At 33.7% G+C, this 22,015-nt stretch overlaps 2 protein-coding genes across 13 annotated transcripts in view; one reads left to right on the forward strand and one right to left on the reverse strand.

Moving 5' to 3' along the window:
* The window catches only part of RUNDC3B (RUN domain containing 3B), a 206,080-nt gene that overhangs the window by 116,710 nt on the left and 67,355 nt on the right, over nt 1–22,015 (reverse strand). For 7 of the 12 annotated variants that reach the window (XM_055272827.2, XM_055272825.2, XM_055272829.2 and 4 more), the window contains 2 exons: nt 10,019–10,152; nt 83–168 (listed from right to left, as the gene is read on the reverse strand). In XM_055272827.2, the coding sequence (XP_055128802.1) occupies nt 83–168; nt 10,019–10,152 (220 nt within the window). Of the gene's footprint in view, nt 1–82; nt 169–10,018; nt 10,153–16,782; nt 16,912–22,015 lie in introns of all 12 variants that reach the window. The other 5 variants (XM_055272822.2, XM_055272828.1, XM_055272823.1 and 2 more) reach the window with 2 other exon arrangements.
* Nucleotides 1–22,015, forward strand: part of ABCB1 (ATP binding cassette subfamily B member 1) — a 220,939-nt gene that overhangs the window by 3,666 nt on the left and 195,258 nt on the right. The window lies entirely within an intron of this gene.

Consider the following 22,015-nt stretch of genomic DNA (forward strand, 5'->3'; position numbering starts at 1 on the left):
TGATTCTTCATCCTATTCTGATTTCTAAGTCTTTAGGTGATTCTTTCAAATATATATTAGAAAATTAAAAGGACTTTTAAACCTGGTTGTTTTGAAGTCTCTCAGAGCTGTAGAGATGTATTCAGATAAATGTTTTTCCATGAGTGCTACTCTGATCCAGGCTCTACCCTAAAAGGAAGAAGAAAGAATCAAATATAAAAAAAATTAAAAAAATATTTTCCCACTGTGCCATCAAAAATATAAGTATTTTAATATGTAAAGAACAGCCATTCAAAATATACATTTGATAACGACTAAGAAAAATGTTTAAGTAGATAAAAATAGGTAAATTTTGATTATCTAGAGTATATATTTTGTTTCTCTGAATATGTGGGGTACAGCATGTCAAACTAACTTTCTATCCTCTGAAGGGACAGAACATTAATACTGAGTTACTTGGGTTAGAGACTTCTTTTGAATTACATGATGTAATTATATAAGATATAACTCTACTTCAATACCGCAGATCAACAAACTAATTAAAATGAGCCCTCCCATAAATCGTGAAAAACAAGAGTTCTCTCTCATTAATAAAAATAATCAGTCTAACATCACTTATTTAAGAAAATTTTCAATCCTATCCTTCCAGTGGGAGGTTTTATACAACTAGTAATAAAATCCAAATTTCATGATTTATCATGAATCCAAATCATGAGCTATTGAATTTGGTGTCCCCAGAGAATTCTAAAAGCTATTACCAAATATTTAAACTAGAAAAACAAACAACAACAAAAAACAGAAGCCAGTATATTCTAGCACAGAATCACAGAAACAGACAATTCTTGCTAAAAGTAATTAATTTTCTTATGGACTTTCTATTTAGAACTAGAGAATATAAGAGATCATATTTGTAGTAAGAACTTCATAATTCAATCATTTTCATTTTCACTCAACTCTTTCACAAATCTCTAATTAACTTCATGAAGACTAAATACATAGAAAATCAAAACACTGTAATGGCTGTATAAAGGCGACACTAATCAATATACATGATTGGCAACTACCAGAAAGGGAAAAAAACATACTCTAGAAATGTCTGCAAGTCTAGTGAATTCACCAAACTATGGGATAGGAAAGGTCACAAGGGAGTCAATATAGGCAGTGGTTAAAATCTGTCAGGCTAGAAGCAGCAGTACTACTGGGAAGAAAATGAATGATAAGGGTGTGGTTAGCATGCGAGTCAATTTATCTACCAAGCTCAACACCCCTTTTAGCTTGTCCTGTGCTCAGTCCATTGTTCCTTCTGAGTAAGCCTAGGGGAACCTGCAGTTAGCTGTCGCTGATTGGAACAGAGGAAGGAAGAGGCAAGCTACTGGCTGGCCAGTAGTCTCAAAATTCTCTCTTGAAATTTCATCTAAAAGACACAGAAATTAGCAGTGCTGTCTTGAATCAAAAGGCTACAATTTCACCAATGAAGTCAGGAAAGTTGCTCTCCAGAGACAATTCAGCACAGGAGACTATGCTGTTACTAGATAAGAAATGTAGGGAAAATCTTGCTTCCTGATTTATTAATTTCAATCCATACAAAACTGGGCTGCATTTAGTTTCCTGCATTTGAATGTGTATGGAATCCTGTTATATTATCGTAAGGATAAGTTGTGCTAATTTTAACGGTTTCTTTTCTTTAACAAAGGAACTTTTACTAGAACAGAAGACAAACAGACTTATAAAGATTGTCTGGGCCAAGAAGTAGAACAACTTAAAAACTATATTAAGGAATTTAGACCTTTTCAGTTGATAATGGTGATCCATAAAATGAAGGTTTACGAAAAAATAAGTAAAAGCAATCAACATTTAAAAATGTAATTAATATGTGCTAAGCCCTGTTTTAAGAGCTTTATATACATTAAGAAGATAAGTAATCCTCCCAATAATTGTGTGAGTTAGGTTACAATACTATCCCTACTTTATGCACAAATGAAAAACACACAATTAGAAGAGAAGAAATTCATTTCACCACCACCAAACTGACCAGCCTAATTATGTTAATACCTATACACTCCACCTTCTTTCCTGTTTCAGGGAATGAGCTGTCAGAATTTAAGAGAGTTTAAAAAAAGAAAAAAAAAAGCATAGAGTGGGAAAATTAAAATTAAATTATAAATATCTGACAGACAACTCTTATCCATAAAACACAATGAATTCTTAAAAACCCATAAGAAGAAAACAATTTAAAAATGGGCTTGCAATGGGATGATTTTTAACTATAGATTACATTTCTTTAGCAAATATCAGATATTCAGATATTTCCATCCTTTTTGTGTTAGTTATGGTGAGCAATTTTTTAAAATAAATTTCCCATTTCTTCTAAATTTTCAAATTTGTATAGTAGATGTGAAGTTATTCGTAATATCCTCTTTTAGGATTTTTAATGTCTGTGAGATATACACACTTGGCCTCTTCTTCATTCCTCACATTGGTAATTTATATTATCTTTTGATCTTCTTGAATAGTTTTGCTAGAAGCTTATCAATTGCATTAATCTTTTTAAAAATACTTTTAGTTTGCTTTATTTTCTTATATCGTATATTTGTTTCAATTTTATTGAATTTTTACTGCTATTTCTTTCCTTCTACTTTGACTTTAATGTATTCCTTTTTTCATAGCTTCTTAAGATGAAAGTTTTGGTAACCAATTTCCAGCCTCTATTCTTTTTTAAAATACACAAAAGCCTATTTAAGCCTATTCCTCTAAGCACAAGTTTTTATATGTTATATTTTCATTATCAGTACTTTCCAAATATTTTTCAATTTCAATTGTGATTTTTTTTTTCATCCATGGGTTATTTAGAAATTCTCCTCAGTTTCACTCATATAAACATTTTCTAGTCATTTTTTCTTATTTTTGATTCTAGCTTAATTCCACTGTGGTTAGAGAACATACTTTACACAATTTAAATCCTCTGAAATTCACTGAGATAAATTATGGCTCAGAAAACAGTTAATTTAATATAACTCCTCTGGGTGTATGATAAGAATGTATATTTTGCAGTTTTATGTTTTTTTGTTTTGTTTTTCTTTTCTTTTCTTTTATTAGTTTTTATTTTACTTCACTTATTTTTTTATTTTATTTTATTTTATTTTATTTTATTTTATTTTATTTTTGAGACAGGGTCTTGCCCTGTCACCCAGGTTGGAGTGCAGTGGTGCGATCTAAGCTCACTGCAATCTCTTTACTTTAATTTATTTTATTATTTTATTTTATTTTATTTTATTTTAATTTTTGAGACAGGGTCTTGCTCTTGTCACCCAGGTTGGAGTGCAGTGGTGCGATCTAAGCTCACTGCAATCTCTGCCTCACAGGCTCAAGTGATCCTCCCACCTCAGCCACCCAAGTAGCTGGGGCTACAGGTGTGTGCCACCACACCTGGCTAATTTTTGTATTTTTTATGGAGACTGGGTTTCGTCATGTTGCCCAGACTGGTTTTGAAATTCTGAGCTCAAGTGATCTGCTCACCTTGGTCTCCCAAAGTGCTGAGATTACAGGTGTGAGCCATCACACCCAGCCTTTGAATTTTAACATATTCCAATAATCTAGTAATTTTATGTATTTCAGTTCTCTAGTAATATTCATATTTATTTCCATTTTCTTGAACCTATTATAATTGCTTAAAAGTCCAAAATCTCTATCACCCATAAGTTTGTTTCAATTGTCTTTTTCATTTTTCTTGATTTCAGTCATTCAATCTTGTTTCTTGATGTGCCTGATGATTTTTTACTGTATACTAGACATTCTGTATGAAAATTTATAGCAACTCTGAGGCTACCTTTCTGCAGAGTAGATTTTTCTTTTGGCAGTCAGTCAGAGTACTAGAAAATCACCTCACACAATTTAGGGGACTACTTTTAGGCCTTTTTTTGTATTAATCTTCTGAATTTCCCTTACTCCAAAGATAATGTCTTTCAGGGGTCTCAAGTAAAAACCTGGAGTGTTTACAGTTCCCCTTCACCTTGTTTGCCCTTGAACTCTAACCTCTATCTCTCCAGGACTAGACTGTGAAATTGTCAATCAGCTGTTTTACCTCTTCCCTGCTGCTTTCAGCTTTGTTTATGGGACTGTGCTTTGAGCTACAGATGACTTAGAGTTGGCAACGACCGTATAGGAAAACTGCATGCACAACTCCAGGCACATTTGTCTGTTGTTCAGTGGCAGTTCCAAGCTCCAACTTCTGCCCAAGGAAATAAAAATCCCCACCTCCACAACTTTCTGCTTAGTATCTACACCTAGGATGTGAATAGACAAACAACTTTAGGCTAAAGTCAAGATGGACATGCGGCACAGCTCGTGTAATATCCATCTCTCCAGGACTGTGGCCACTCAAGTTCTCACGCCTTGGTTGCTCCCTTATATCTTAAATTTGTTACTTCACATATTTTATTCAACTTTTGTAGTTGTTCTCAGCAGTAGGTCCCTCTGATACAAGATATTCTGTTATCACTGGAACATGATTGTTTTCTTACCTCTGGGATTGACTCTGTTTTAGATTCCAATTACACCCTTCTAAATAAATTCTCTGCTTCTACTCCTCCCTTCAATTTATTATCCCTACAGCACCAAGTTGATCTTACAAAATAGAAATCAGATTACCGTATTCTATCACTTTAAAAAAAAAAAGAAAAAACTCTCAAGTAGCTCCCCCACTGCACTGAGAATAACATCTGAACTTTTAATCATGGCCATATCTTGTACTCTTCAGCTTGCTTAGCCCGGTCAATATTTGCACAGCAAATTTATTGGATGGAAGGATGCATGGATATATGGATGGCTGATGTAACTAGCATATTCTGAAACTGGTCTAATTCAACAACAGAAGGAATGTACAGGATAAGCAACCAGAAACCTAAGAAAGCCAAATCTAGCTAAAAACAAGAAATGCTATTAAAAACAAAGAAAATGGGGGGACAATCTCTCACAAAATATGCAAGAAGACAGGAAGAACTCAGGAACAATAAGGTTCATATTTTGGGGCCAGGAAAATGAAAAAGCAAGAAGGAGAAGGGATTTCTTGAACTTGAAATCAGTTGGAATATCATGAAAACCCAATGTAAATATCTGCAAGGTTAGTAACAGTAGTAACTAAAGATTCAACTGGGAGTGGTTTTTTTCAGGGATCGTATAATATGTTTATAAGAGCATATGCCCCAAGAGCAGATGGGGAAGATGGGTGAATTCAGAAAAGAATGAGATAAGTCAGTGCCTGCTGAGATAAAGTCATTTTTCTAAGAGTGCTGATTCTAGTGTGAAACCTAAGTAATTTATGTAATAAAAGTCTCATGTTCCATAACACCTGCATATGACAGAAATAATAGCTGCAAATGTACTGGAGACACAAAGATTACAAACATGATCCTCAACTCAAATATTTTATTCTATTGTTAGGCTATGTTTAAGTCTTATGAAAGGCTAAACTAGTCAAGACTTAGCAGAGAAAGGGAATGGTTAGCATTTCATTTTGTTTTTTGTTTTTGTTTTTTGGTTTTTGTTTTTTTTTTTTAGATGGAGTCTCACTGTTGCCCAGGCTGCAGTGCAATGGCATGATCTCGGCTCACTGCAACCTCTGCCTCCTAAGTTCAAGCGATTCTCCTGCCTCAGCCTCCTGAGCAGCTGGGATTACAGGCATGCGCTACCACTCCTGGCTAATTTTTCATATTTTAAGTAGAGACAGGGTTTTACCATGTTAGCCAGGCTGATCTCGAACTGCTGACCTCAGGTGATCCACCTGCCTCGGCCTCCCAAAGTGTTGGGATTATAGGCGTGAGCCACCACACCTGGCCCATTGATCTTAACCTAGACTAAAGTATGAGATTGTCCATGGTGACAAGCTTCTACAATATGAATCTAAGTGGTACCAGGACAGAAATTGTGATACAATTGTGATACAAGTGTACTGAGCTGTATACTGTTCACCAGGCAAATTTAGTGCTTCAGTTCTGAAATATCTTTTCACATGTGTCAAGGCAAAATGACACTATGCTCGTAGTCATTCAAGATTGCAGCTCTAAGCCTCAATAAACCTGCCATCTGAGGCATTTGTTTAATCCTTCAATCCAGAGACGTGACAGATGTGACTTACTGAGTAGATTAACTACTCTTTTCATTGTAATGAATAAAGATAGAGGTAATCTTTCTCCACAGACTCTTCCCAGCATAACCAGACAACTCGAAGAATTCTCTTTCCTCACTAAATGGAATCTGTTTGAGGCCTGAGCAAAACAAAGATATAAATGCAGGATTTGGAACATGATTGTTCTGTGGTGTTTTGATACTCAATACCAGCACTGCACAGAATAAATATTAACTCTCTGCTAGATAACATATTGCTGTGCAGGGATTAGCTCCAAGAGCCTTGTTAAGAGAGTTGGTCAGCTATGGTTTGGGTTTCTTTGGTCCACCCAGGTCCAAATGCTACATTTCTAATGTTTGTTAACTTCTTAATTACTTTTTGTATTTTGGGATATGCTAGTTTTACAAATATATCCTCCCCTCTATTGAAAGGGGTTTAGAATATACTGTTATGTTCCTCTCTCCTACTTTTGATTTGAAAATGAGAATGTTTATGTAGCATCTAGAATACTTTTTATAGATTTGATTCATTCAAATTACAGCTAATCTTTAACCTTAGCCTAAACCTTAGCCAAAAGAAACGTAGATATACTTCTTAAGCCATAAAGAAAACATGAAGGGAAAACTGAGGCTGGGTGCTGTGGCTCATGCCTATAATCCCAGCACTTTGCGAGGCTGAGGCGGGCGGATCACTTGAACTCAGGAGTTTGAGACCAGCCTGGCCAATATGGTGAAACCCCGTATCTACTAAAAATACAAAAATTAGCCAGGTGTGGTGGCACATGCCTGTAGTTTCAGCTACCTGGGAGGTTGAGGCAGGAGAATTGCTTGAGCCTGGGAGGTGGAGGTTGCAGTGAGCTGAGATCGTGCCATTGTACTCCAGCCTGGGCGACAGAACTAGACTGTCTCAAAAAAAAAAAAAAAAAAAAAGGAAAACCGATAAAACTCACCTAAGATGCAAAGGGGAATTCACATTGCATATTTTAAAAATCTGTAGTTCAAAAATTAAAAAGTAAATGAATTAAAAATTCAGTAGTTTGAGGAAACAGAGGTCAAAGGACAATAGTTGGGACAAAAAAGACATCTGTTAATATGTAATAAAAATAGGATTTAAATATCTGAGGGAAAAATTTAATTAAAAAAAGAAAATCTATAATTAATCTACAAATGAAGAAATTTACTGGTTTAAAAACGTGAGACAGAGAAGAAAACTGATCCAACCTGAGAGAGTTGAAAGATACTGAAGCAGGAAGTTCCTTGTTGCTACAACCTGTTGGTTGAAGACTGGCAGGAGGGAGCAGTGGCTTTAACAAATGAACTTTATAGTTATAGTCTTGAAAAGGTGACAAAAATCATAGCTATTAACTGTATCCAAAAGTATACTTTCATATTAAGGAGGTAAAAATGTTTTACCTGTGTTTCTAATTATGTCACTGTATTTAAACATAATAGATTTTGGTTTTTAAAACATATACTCAGTTCGTGCTTAAAAAATATTTAATTTGAACATATCTTCATCAGTTTTGCTGAACAAAAATTTTCCAAAAGAAAAAAAAAATCCTAAATAAAAAGGATGCAAGAACAAAAAACTTGGAAACTATAATTTGGAAAGATAATTGTTGTTCGGTTATTACATAGATATATAATTTATAATTCTATAATTGTGAAATAATGAATTATGTCTTCATCTTAAAACTGTAAATATCAATTTTCAATCTTTATTTTCTACTTAATGTTTCATTCTGTAATTTCTAAATGTCAAAATAGTAAAACTACTCTGACAATTCAATAAAAATAAATAAAACTACTACATTAAAGCTGATACCTGAGTTGAGTTAGTTATTTGATACCTGAGTTGAGTTAATTGGTTGAGTTAGTTAGGTATACTCAACTTTCTGTTGAGTATACCTTTTCCAAAATGCTTGGGACAAGAGTATTTCAGATTTTGAGTATTTTCTGATTTTGGAATATTTGCATTAAATGCTCCATTTAGCATTTTCTTTGAACATCATGGTGGTGCTCAAAAAGTTTTAGTTTTGAGATCATTTGAGATTTCACATTTTCAGTTTTGGGATGTTCAATCCATTTGACTCAATAGTTCAGACATTTTATAATCCTAAAAATTACTGAGGACCCCAAGGAAGTTTTATGTAGGCTATATCTACCAAATTTACTGTATCGCAAGTCAAAACTGGAAACTTAAATATTAGGTAATTCAAAAATAACAAGTTGGTCATGGTGACTCAACGCCTGTAATCCAGCACTTTGGGAGGCTGCAGCAGAAAAACTGCTCGAAGCCAGGAGTTCTAGACTAGCCCGGGCAACAAAGAGAGATACTATCTCTACAAAAAATTTAAAAAATTTGCCAGGCATGGTGGCATGCACCTGTAGTCCCAGCTACTCAAGAAGTTGAGGTCGGAGGATCACTTGATCCTAGGGGTTCTAGCCTGCAGTGAGCTATGATAGTACCACTGTACTCCAATCTGGGCAACAGAGCAAGACCCTGTCCCTGAGATAAAATAAAATAAAATACCCATTACCTGTTAACCTAAATAACACATTTTTATGAAAAATTACTATTTTTCCTAAACAAAAATATTAGTGAGAAAAGTATCTCTGTTTTACATTTTTTTCTAATCTCTTTCATGTCTTTACAAGAGAATCAGATATCTGCTTCTGCATTCCATCTGTTACAATGTGTTGTTTTGGTTGAAGTACATGAAGAAAATCTAGCTTCACACAGATATATGGTTGGAAAGGGAATCTTTTAATAGTCTTTTCAGATAAGTGTAGATATTTTCTTTTGTTCTAGATCAAAACTCACTAAATGGTAAGTTTCTGTAATCATATTAATGACTTTTTCATACTATAGTACATTAAATCTACTGACCTACCTTGCACTTTGAATTGATCTTTTTACCCATACATGATTTTGTAATTCCACGAATGGATCATTTGGAAAATACAAGTTATGCAGTTCCATCAAATGTTGACACATTTCATTAAATAATTAAAAAATACATTTGTTGATATCAACATCAATGTTTTAAAAAAGCTTTTCTATATTGGGAAGCTATGAAGCTTAAGATGGTGAACACAAGTTTCTAAAATTCTAGTTTTTACTTAAAAGCTTTGATTTCACCATTGGCAACAAATACTGTCAGCTGCTTCCTTGAAGTAATAGGCTAACTTCTTCTTTTTTTGAGAAAATATCTGTCAAATGCCTAAGTCCAAAAAATTATGATTTATAAGTTTTTCTTTTCAATAAAATCATATTACATTAAAAAGTATCTAGTTCAGCTCACAATTCAAAGAATTGTACAAGTGTTTTTCTTGAAGCAACCATCATATTTCAGTATGTTGCAGAAATTCTTTATGCATACTTCCCATTTTATTACTCAGGATATTAAAAAGACAGATCCTCAAAGTTGAGATTTAATAAGAATTAATGTTTCCCGCACCATCATGGTCATTCTTAAGTTGAAACTGCCTTTAAAAGAAAATACTGAGTGCATGGTGGGGAAGAACTCAAGACTGCTTGCACAGTTTGATGTCACTGCATTAATTCGTGCTAAGGTTCCAACAGTTTTATCCACCATTGTGTCTGTATTGGCAGTGCAAATATCAACACAGTGAAAAGGCAAATAACATGTTGATATTATATAAAAATATTTTTGACATTATGTACCCATTAAAGAAAGGGTCTTGGACATCTTCAGGGTTCTGCTGAACATTATTTGAGAGCCACTAGTTTAGATAATTCAAGAAATGTAGAAACATCACAGAACAGGAAGTATTTTATTATGCTTCTTAAGAAAAGGAAATTCATAGTAAGTAGCTTCACACCTTCCTGCTATTCCAAATACATGCAATGAAAAAAAAAAAAATAGAAATGAGCCTCTGACCAATGTCTTACCTTAGCTCTAGAAGAACTGACATTTTCCATATTTTCAATGCTGCAGATACAATTCTGTGAAACTTTCCGGCAAGCCACTCTGATATAGTCCCAGAAGCTACGAGGACTTTCATAACCAAACCAGGTTACTTGACCTTCAGGAGACAAATTGCGATATAAAATCTTAAAAAGTAAAATAAAACCAGACTTGAAAATGCAAGAATAAAATTCTGAAAAATAAAGGTAATATAGTGCAAGGGCACCACCAATCTAGGTGTCAAAAAGCCGCAAATCTAGTCCTATTCTATCTTTAACTAGTGGTGTTACTTTGGAAAATTTACTTAATTTACTTAATGAGTCTGGATCATAGTCTTAACAATAAAATCAAACTAAATGAAAAGGACTAGACACTAGAAATATCTTGCCATTTAACATCCTATTTGTCTAACACAGTCGCTTAAACAGCACACAGGAACCTTCCTGCGCTTCTAGTTAAGCATTAATAAATGTCACCAATTGAATTCTAAACCTTTCTCTACTTAAAAAAACAGAAAAAAAACCCCACCACCATAATTCTTTTCTCCTCTTCATAAGGATACTTCAAAAAAGGTATACAATGTGTGGTTTACTTTATAAATAAATAAAATCAATTAGCATCCTATAGTCACTAATAATGCAAAACCACCTACCCAACCATTCTCATCTATAAAGCTCCCCTTTAACTGTCATTTGTTTGCTCTCTTCCAGTTAAGAACTCATGAAAAACTTGTAATCTTTCAGATTTGGCTAACTATGTATCCGTTCATGACCAAATGTTCTATTGTGCATAGGTTATACTAGTATTAATATTTCTATGGTTGGGCATGGTAGCTCACGCTTGTAATCTCAGCACTTTGGAAGGCCAAGGTGGGTGGATCACCTGAGGCCAGGAGTTCGAGGCCAGCCTGGCCAACATGGTGAAACCCCATCTCTACTAAAAATACAAAAACTAGCTGGGCATGGTGGTGTGTGCCCGTAATCCCAGCTACTTGAGAGAGGCTGAGGCGGGATGATCACTTGAACACAAGAGGTGAAGGTTGCAGTGAGCTGAGATTGAGCCACTGCACTCCAGCCTGGGTGACAGAGAAGGACTCTGTAAAAAAAAAATTCTATACAGGACTCTGAATATTAGTTTCACAGGAAACATTTTCTACACTCACTATTTTTAAGTGGAATATGAGAGACATCTTAATACTTTCTTTAGTTGTCTAGAATGACTAGTCTTCCCTAGGAAAGTTGTTTAATCTTCATGTAGAAAGATTTGCTTTCATATTTTGAAATAAGTGCTTTTTTCATCATGAATTAATTATTTATTTTAAATCCTCCCTTCCTCAGTAATTACTTCTCTACAGCAACATCAAGAAGTGTTCTTGTCAGCAAGCACCATTTTAGGACCAATGTCTGAGATAATATCTGAGTGGTTCCAAACCATGGCAGAACATTAGTGTAACTGGACTGCTTTTAAAAAATACTCATGTCTAGCCTCCCCACAAACTGAATAATCAAAATCTTTAGGGGAAGATGTAGGCATTTGAATTTTTAAAAATCGCCCCCTAGTACTTCTAGTGATGTACTTATTATTAATCAACCAACAGAAATCCTACAAGTCATGATAGGTAACTTCTATTCATTATTCAGGGCATTTTAAAGGCCTCTTCCAGAAACCCTGTATGATCCCAAGAGCTAGTCCCTCTGCTGGCACAGGACCCTGTGCTTACTTCTCCTCAAAAGTATTTCTTTACTTGATTATTTCACATATTAGGTGGTAAGATCACTAAGGCAGGAATTTCGTCTTATTTTAGATCAATTTCTAACACTTGACACAGTGCTTGCTTGGCTCACAATAGGCACTCGATAAATACTTGCTGAAAAATTAAATTGATAAATCAGCACAACACAGATAATCTTAATTGCAATGAACACAAAAACTTAAATTTAAAAAAATCCAATTAGTATATTTTTATAGCAATAGTTTTGATAACAGTCTGCTAGTGTTTGCATGATAGATTACAAACATCAAATATTTTGCACAAATATATTTTTCTTTATATAAATAAAAACAAATGCATCTATAAATCTTTATTCTAATAACTATATAATTCAATGTCTCTTTAAAAATAAAATTTTGCGGCCGGGTGCAGTGGCTCATGCCTGTAATCCCAGCACTTTGGGAGGCCGAGGTGGGAGGATCACGAGGTCAAGAGATCGAGACCATCCTGACTAACACGGTGAAACCCCCTCTCTACTAAAAATGCAAAGAAATTAGCCGGGCATGGTGGCGGGCGCCTGTAGTCCCGGCTACTCGGGTGGCTGAGGCAGGAGAATGGCGTGAACCTGGGAGGTGGAGCTTGCAGTGAGCCGAGATCGTGCCACTGCACTCCAGCCTGGGTGACAGAGAGAGACTCAGTCTCAAAAAATAATCAATAAAAAATTAAAAATTAAATAAAATTTTGCTACTTAGAAATCTACAGACTTCTCCCTCTTAATCTCTCTCCATCACTTTCTTCTGCTCCCTCTCTTCTTTTAACTAAAAGTTTCCTGATACAATACCTCAATATAGTTTGTCTCTAGGGCACTTTTCATGTCTTCAATTTGTTAGCCATTTGGAGGGGAAGCAGGATGACTGGTGGTTAAGAACATGGGCTTTGAGTCTGGGCCTCTTCTGTAAATTTAAAATAACGACAGTACCTACTGGATAGTACTGTTGTAAGGATTAGATGAGATCATGTATGTGCAGCAAGTAGCAAAGAGTCTAGTGCATACTAAATTCAAAATAAGTGTTATTACTACCGTTATTACTGTAATCATACAAGTAGTTACAGGGACCAAGCTCTCCTTGCATCACAAAATGAAGTAGGAATGAGATGCAAAGTTAAATTCTTCACATTACTTGCTTTGGAATCTAGAGAAATCTTCCAAACTTACTCCCTAATCCAAATTTACTCCCATCATCAACCATTCTAAAGTTACTTCCTCAAATGTTTCTAACTTCAACTCATTTTCCTTGACTTCTATTATTTGGGATCATTCTATAATTTCAAAATGAGAGCTACAGCTGCCAGACTTCCCTCAAGAAATGAAGTACTACACACTGGAAAGAATCTTAAGGAAAGAGTACCACCAAGATTCTGTGGCAAGTTTAAGTCTCTCTAAAAGGACAATATGGGAAACAGAAGTCAGAGAAATAGGCAAGGGAAAATACAACATTGCATTAGCCAATGGCAACCACCTATAGTGGTAATCCAAATAGGTAACCACGGAGAAAGATAAAGCATAGGTTGTCCATGAACAAGAAGACTTTCCTTTTTAAGGAAATGTACAAGGGTCCAGGACTTTGGCAAAGGACATGGTTTGCTTTTCTGTAATGTCATTTTAAACCTTCTCTTTAGTTTCAGATGGCTGAAGAAAACAACTGTAGGATGTTTCAAAGTAGAGCTGTTGAAAACCAAAGAGTATAGGGGCCAGGCGCGGTGGCTCACGCCTGTAATCCCAGCACTTTGGGAGGCCGAGGCGGGCGGATCACGAGGTCAGGAGATCGAGACCATCCTGGCTAACACGGTGAAACTAAAATGTCAGTTCTTTAGTATTTTGTACTAAAAATACAAAAAATTAGCCGGATGCGGTGGCGGGCGCCTGTAGTCCCAGCTACTCGGGAGGCTGAGGCAGAAGAATGGCGTGAACCCGGGAGGCGGAGCTTGCAGTGAGCCGAGATCGCACCACTGCACTCTGGCCTGGGAGAAAGAGCAAGACTCCGTCTCAAAAAAAAAAAAAAGAAAACCAAAGAATATTAAAAAAAGCCCTGTTTTGGAGAAGAGAAAACAGAGACAGAAAAACTAGAAAACTAGAGTTAGGTTAAGCAGACAGGAGTGGGCACTAAATCCTTGGAACTCCTGTTATAGGTGGGGCACACTATCTACAAGGACTTTTACCCAAAAGATAATGAAAAGATTTCCCAGATTACAAACTGAGAAACTAAGCAATTGACAGGATAGCATATCATCATGACTTGCAGAGCCATAAATCAACCACCAAGATCTTCATAACACATTTATCTGCTCTACAAATTAGATGTGAGGATGACTTGGCTTGATTCTGGCTTCCTTCCTTTTCCATGTGCATCACTTCCAAAGTGAAGCTTTTAATTCAAGACACTGAATTTTTCATATTCAGAAAGATATTCTTCAAGAGAAGGTAGATTGTCTTGCTAGAACCTCCAAACAAGCTTTCATGTAAATTGTCTGTATATCCTAGGATTTCATCTAAATAATTAATTTCTGCATCTATAGAAAGGTTTAATTTAGTTCAATATAATAGATGTGTTCAATGAGTTATCTGTGATATTATTCGAACATCACTTTTATGTAAATACAGATTAACCGCTAGTAAAAGTCTATAACCTGTACTTAACAGGAAAATTAAAAAACAAAGTTACAAGCTACTCATGCCTTTAAAAATAAATATTGAAGTAATAAATAAGCACTCCACAAATACTTTGACTTCCTTTAAAAATAACCACAAAAGACAATCATATAGCAAGAAACTGACTACTCTATATCTTGAAGAAATGTTATTCCAAAGATGAGATATGCTGTCATTAACAGAATTCCCTTTTTAAAGTTCTCAATGAATATACGTATACAACATGCTTTCAATTATAAGTGTTCTTGGAAGTTAACATTTTCCCAATGAGAAAGTTAAACAAGCTTTTTAAAACATATTCCCATCCCATCAATCCAACTCTATTCATCTTTAGGCACAGAAACAAATGGTGAAAAGTTTGCTAGACTAAAAGACAATCTGTTACTGACCAGCTATGTGATTATCTTTCCAACTAAATTGCCTCATCTTCAGGACCTAAAAATTGCCTGTGATCTCTAGGGTCCAAAGTTACTCTAAAATTACTCTTCTATACTCTTTAAGTGAGATACTTATTTACACTTTGCAATATGTCTGTGTTTTGTTTGTATCTTATTTTATGGCCAGAATAAGACCTTCTAAGAACAGAAATTAATTTTTCTAAAGTGGTTCTCTACTAAGCAGTAGCTGATACAAGAGCTTTGCATAATATAATAAAAATATAAATGAATCTGTTAAGTGACTTAATTCCCCATCTTTAGTAATAGTGCTTAGCTATGTAAATAGTGAATGAAAAACTGATTTCACAAATGAAAGTTCTGTTAGAGTTAAAATATATCACCTACTTGACAATATTAAAGACTATTACCTTTGAGCTATTATTCATCTAGACAATCAACAAAAGACAAGATAGTACTACCACATTTTAATAAACCACTCTGATGTCATTGCAAAAGCTTTCAGATACTTAAAGAAAATTGGTTCCTTTAAAAAACTTGTGGAGTTCTCACTTTAAACTTTGTAGCAGCAATCCCAAGTTTCTTACTGCTAATTTATAAAAGCCAGTTTAATATTATCCACTATTTTATCAAACAGAGAAAATTTCCATTTCTGTAAAAGGTCAGAAACTTTTCCTTTAAAAAAGTACTATTATTAGTTGAGGTTTATATTTATTAGACCATCCAGCTTTGAAGGTAAAATTATGACACTAATCCATTTTCTAACTAAAATCTCAAATTAATGTTCTAAAAAATAGAACAAGTATAAACACTTAAAAATAATTAGTTACACTTTAAATTGAATCTGAGGAAGTCAGAATCTACATTAGATACTCAATTGTACTTACATTGCTAGTTCTACATGCTACTTACAGGACACTTCAAGTATATCATTTAGGCACTAAGAATCAGTTACTCACCTATAAAATGTAACTATTATCCTTTGGTATTGACAATGTAATGTCTAGTTCACTAGTAAGGAATTTATCACAAACATACAAATATCTAAAGTATGTGTCTATACCATAACAATTAGTCAACTCTTAATTTTCCAAAACAAAAAGATTAAGATGACCAGGTTCAGCAAAAATCTGAATATTGAATCAATTTACTAGGCTTTTTTATCCCAGTAATTTTACTCTCTCTGAAATGGAGAACAAACGTTTTGTTTTTTTCCTTCCACCAGTATTATTAACATAAGGCTTAAAGTATTGGTGGAATGAAATCATACATGACAGCTGAAGTCCACACAGAGAGCTACACATAAATGTGCACCCCTGAAGAAATCAAGTATAATGTGTGTCAGTAGTGATTAAGACTATAGGTACAGAACATAAAACAGATAAAATTGCTTGAAAGGATTAATTGTGGGAATTAGAATTAAGGAAATGACATTTGTTTTTTACTTTTTCTCTTTTGTTCTACTATTTAAAAATAATGACTATATTGCTTTTCTAAGCAAAAAATATAGAAAGCTAGATCATTAAGTACAGAGGTCCAGCAGTGTTTTGCATATAGCAGAAACTCAATTTAAAAAAAGGTTTGAATAAGTAAATAAAGGTATGCATTCTATTTGGGAGAAAGGAAACTAACAAATACATTCCCACTAATGGTTCAAGAATGAAAAAGCAGTTATTGTTTACAGTGCCACATCTATGTTTTACTGAGACTGGAATATTCATACAGCTTCCCTGAGCTCCTACTTCACATGTAATATTTATTATTATACAGCACTCAAAAAGTAAATAGGTTATTATATTGTGTGGATTTACAAGATTTTAATTTTAAAATTAGCATAAGCATACTTGTGCTCTCTGGATTTAAAAAAACAAAAACACACAAAAAAGAAGGCTTTACAAAACCCATGCAATGTACTAAAAAAGATCACTTAACTGATACAGCCCTCCCCCGAAAGTCAATTCCATGCTCCCGTGCAGCTCAGTGGCGGGAGACATCACCAGCATAGAGTACCTTGAAGAGGTATTTGGAGATAAGCCAGCCATCTGCAACTTTGGGAAATCTCTTTAAAAAAAAAATAACAACAACAACACACAGATATTTAAGAAACCTGCCATCATGTTTACAGTTCCAAACTGAATAGCCCAACTAAGATGGCTACATATAATTTTGAAGCACTAAACACTACTTTTACCTACTAAATAAATGAACTCTGTTAAGATAAATATGAGCTACACTTGGTAAGTAAATGAAGCTAGTTCCTTGTAGCTTATTCTATTGGAGAGGCTAAGGTGTCTGTAAGTCATAGAAATATGTGAGCAGAAATTGTTTCCTGTTTACTTTTACTTCCATCATTCTTTCTCAGATATAATAAACTGATGAGTATAATAGAACTCAAAGGAGCAACAGCTTGACTGAACTTGCCGGCCATGCACCTCAGAACTTATAAGATTGGTTAGGAAAAAAATCACTCACTTTGGAACTATATGGCTCAGAAAATTTCCAAGTTTAAAAATAAATACACATTTTTTAATGTTAACTTTTCTAAAAGTTATAAACAAATATATTTTGAAATGTAGCCATTCATTTTTTGCCTAAGAATTGTTAAAACTTTTATGTTTTCTTCCCTGTAGAGAGCAGCACTTAGATATTATATAAAATGTTGGTCAGTTTAACCAGTGTTGACTAAATGCCTACTCTATCAAAAACACTGTTTTATTTGTTACAGCTTCCAACTCGTGTTTAACAATCACCAACTGGAAAAGTACTAGAAATTTCTGCTATATTTTTTGGAAATTGCTAGTATAACAATATGGGAAAACTCCAAAGCCAAATTTCTGAAATAACATTCCCAAAAAATAACATTTCCTTCTCTCATAGTCAAACACTGAAATCTCCAATAGTACATGGTCCCACATCTTTCCAAACACTTAGATCCTTTATAAAACCAATAAAAGACAAACACATACAGCTAGTAATGTGACATGAAAAATGAAAGGAAGGAGATACATACAGTTGTGCCACATCTACGCATCTGCCATTCACTCTATCCTCTTACTTCCATAACATTTTAAACAAATATTAAATTTGGAAAAACATATCCAAAAGGATCTATAACTTGGTACGCTAGTTAAAGCTCATATTAGAACATAATGTTCTTGCTATAACTACAACAAACAAAAATGAAATTTCTCAACATTGAAATGTAAATCAGAATAGAATGCTTTTCATTGCAAATAATATCAATTCCTAATATTTAAACCACATTTACTATCTCTGTCCTAAAACAAAGTTCTCTATATCATTTGTGATTTATAGATCTAAAAACTTATCAAAGTAAAAACAATTTCCATGAAAATCTGACTTAAAGAAATTTTACTACAAAAAATTTACCAAATAAGCATATCATGACCAGATTTATGGCATTTCTTAACCAATTCCTCATATAAGGTGGGAAACAATTACTGAAAATAGCACAAAACTCAGTTTATAGGGTTTTTGTGTTTGATTTTTTAAGAGACAGGTTCTCACTTTGTCACCCTGGCTGGAGCTCAGTGATGCATTCATAGCTCGCTGCAACCTCAAATTCTTGAGCTCAAGCGATCCTCCTGCCTTCGCCTTGTGAGTAGCTAAGACTACAGGCGCATGTCACCAGGATCAACTAACGTTTTTACGTTTTTTTTTTGTAGAGACCAGATCTTGCTATGTTGCCCAGGCTGGTCTCAAACTCCTGGGCTCAATGGATTATCCTGCTGTGGTTTCCCAAAGCACTGGGATTACAGTTGTGAGCCACCATGTCTGGCCTAGATTATGTTTGTTATTTTTTTAAAAAGCTGTTAGTATGCTAGCCTCTGTGCCCTGATTTTCATTTTGGCTGTGAAAGACCATGGGAAAATTTTCTTAAATTTTTCACTTATTTGTAGTATGTAATTGCTTTAATTATAATTTAATACGATTAAACCATCCTAGACAAGTTAAAATCAACCAGAAATATCTGGACCAAACAACAATCCACTATATTCCAAGTTATCTGTAGTCAAATTTCAACAACTCTCATTTTACAGATGAGAAAAGCAGGCCCAGAGACAAGGCTGCCAAGACCCAGCGATCGGTTTTCTCTGTCACTTCAAGCTGACCTACTCCTTAGGAGATAGGCAGGACCTGACTGATGGAGGATAATTAGTCAGTTGGTTTTTCTGGTTGGTTAGAGTTCTCACTGACAACCCCAGAAGGAAGGGGGAAAAACATGAGGTAGTGAAACATGTAATGGGAAGGAATATAAATATTTTTTATATAAAATGTAAATCCTTAGGAAGTAGAAGTGCTGCTCTTTAAACAAGTGTATGACAAATCTCACATTATTTCAAAGTGGCCCAGGGCTTGTTTGTAGAAGGGGTTCTTATTTGAGATGGAAACAAAACCTTTTGTTATAAAATATATAACGTTAAAAGAAAGTGAAACAGTATTTAACACTATGTAGCTTAGAAAAATAGTTGAGACAAGACCAAAGAAACCAGGTTCAGAAAGCGTTTTGCTCAAGAACAAAATGCATTCAAATACAACAGTATAATTATACCATATAGTTATTACAGGAGTAAGTTTCTGAAATTTCAGGCAAAGGCAGAATCAACTCAGAGATGGATATGCAATAGAAGAATGCTTCTATACTGAATACTGAAGACAGACAGCATTTCCTGACCCAAAAAGCATGTACTTTTCAATATCAAATAATTGATTCATAATTTTATTAATATTGAAATTAGCCCTCACACAGAAAAGACTACTGGCCACTGTTTTAAACAAATAAATTTTCCTTGATAAGACTGAATATGTTTCTAATTCATGAATATGATATTTATTCTTCTATATTTTTCATGTCAGCCATGTTCCAACTTTGTTTTCTATTCATTTCCATTTCTTTGATCATTGAATCACTATCGTGATTGATATAATTGATGAACTTTAACACTTATGCAAAAAGTAAACCTTTAGCTTTTGCTATATTTATTCTATTTTTTTCTCTCTCTCTGCATATATATTTTTTTCTAATAAAGTTGCAGGTAGATACCTTTATATAAATGTACCAAGATGGATTATGGAAAAGACTCCTAGATAAAATGGTCTGTAAATGGATTACCATTTGTAAAACAAATAAAACTAACTATAAGTGATCAGATAATAATTCAAATTTTTCACAAGTCTTGTCTATAAATTGGCAGTATCATATAGAACATATTCTATTACTAATATTGTTAAGGCGAGTTGCTTAAAATCTTCCACTTTGTATTTATATACGAGGAAAATGTTTCAGTGAAGCAACAGTTAAAAATGCTACAGTACTGTAATTCAGCTAACAATGAGACTATCTTTTATACAGCATTTTTCATCTATTAACAGGTTCTGAAGTTAAAATGTAGTATTATATATAACTTTTCTTAAGCTTTAAAAATACTGCTTTAAAATGCCATTTACAGTAGGTGGTAGGTATTAACACCTTAGAAACAAAGCATTTGTTCATTGATTTAATAATTTTTGAAATATTGAGTACCAAAATTGTGCAAATCTTTTGAAGTTTATTAAGTGCAAATCTTTTGAAGTTTAAAAGTCATAACTTTAAAGAAAAGAAAATGTAAAAAATTTTTAATAAAATAAAAATATAGATCACATGAACAATGGCAATCAACTAAACAGTGACAACTATTAATGAAAATACCCTTCATCAAATTAAAGTATTTGAATTTATGGATAATAAGAGTAATAAAAATATTTTAAATTATATCAAATATATCTGTACTATGGGGTCATCTCAGGTTCTTATACCAAGAAATCTAAGCCCCAGGCTTAGTGGCTTACACCTGTATTCCTGGCCCTTTAGGAGTGGAAGCAGAAGGATCATTTGAGCTCAGGGGTTCAAGATCAGACTGGGCAACACAGTGAGACTGTCTCTATAAAAAATTTAAAAATTTAAAAAAAAAATCTATGAGAGCTATTTAAAAATTCAAAGATTTAAAATAAAAATATAGTGTATATGCAAACACACATAAATATTTGGCATTCAAAATTCTAACATACTTCAGTCAACTCTTAATTAGGCTATACATTAGAACAAATAATACATCAGAATGGGAATTTATCATTAGACTTCTAGCAAAGCAGCTTGCAGCGATATTGTTCACCTTAAGGAAAAGAGGTAATAATACCATAAAATGATTTTGAAAAGGACAACTCAATGAAATTAGAACATCAGAAAGATGTAGGAACTGAGATTATTATTATGATACCCTCCTAAAATGAACAAAGTCCACTAAATTGTGCAATCTTTCCCCTCTTCTATAAAATGAGAAATATTTACTTTCTTTAGATGAGCAATATTAGAGCAATAAAGTAAGTAAAAATGTTGAATTATGTAGCAAAATTAATAAGAAAGCAATTTTCCATGATTAAAAATAAAGTATGACTTGCTCACTACAAGTACTGAAAATTGCTCTATGCTAATTTGCAAAAATCACAAGGTCAAACTGGAAATGTCTTATTAATTTTCTGACAGAAACTCAAAGGGCTACAAACAGATAAATAAACATAAACATGAACTACCATCAGAGATCATCAATTTCTGTTAAAGACATGAAATTGGATTATACTGTAGACTAAAACATTTCTTTAACTCTCTTACTGTAAAGAAGACATTCAAAAATATCTCAGATAATTTTATCAATAGTAGAATTTATTTAACTCTTTTCATAGTATTATCTTCTTTGTGATAATTCTCCTTCCCCAGAAGCCAAATGTAAATTTTGAATCATTTTGTTTGAAGAGATTTTGAAAGTGATGTTCATGTAAAATAAACCTGAAAAATTCCCCAGCGTACAAAAGTTTAGAACCATTAATAAATCTCTCATTCTGTAAATAAGTAAATATTTAAATTGGGAAATGAAAATGATTCCTTGAAAATTCTAGTTTGGTTATAAAATATAAAGATCATTTTGTCTATATTTCCTTATAAATAAATATAAATAATAAGATTTTGTTCACCCAGAAATACCTATAACAAACATAGTAATTAAGAGTGCTACAATAATGTGACTCAAACAGAAGCAAGTAACCAAGTATATGAGAATTGTGTTATAAAATTTTAGATATTCAAAACAATATAAAACATTACAGAACT

The sequence above is a fragment of the Symphalangus syndactylus genome, chromosome 3 (assembly GCF_028878055.3).
Source record: "Symphalangus syndactylus isolate Jambi chromosome 3, NHGRI_mSymSyn1-v2.1_pri, whole genome shotgun sequence".
Taxonomy (NCBI): Eukaryota; Metazoa; Chordata; class Mammalia; order Primates; family Hylobatidae; genus Symphalangus; species Symphalangus syndactylus.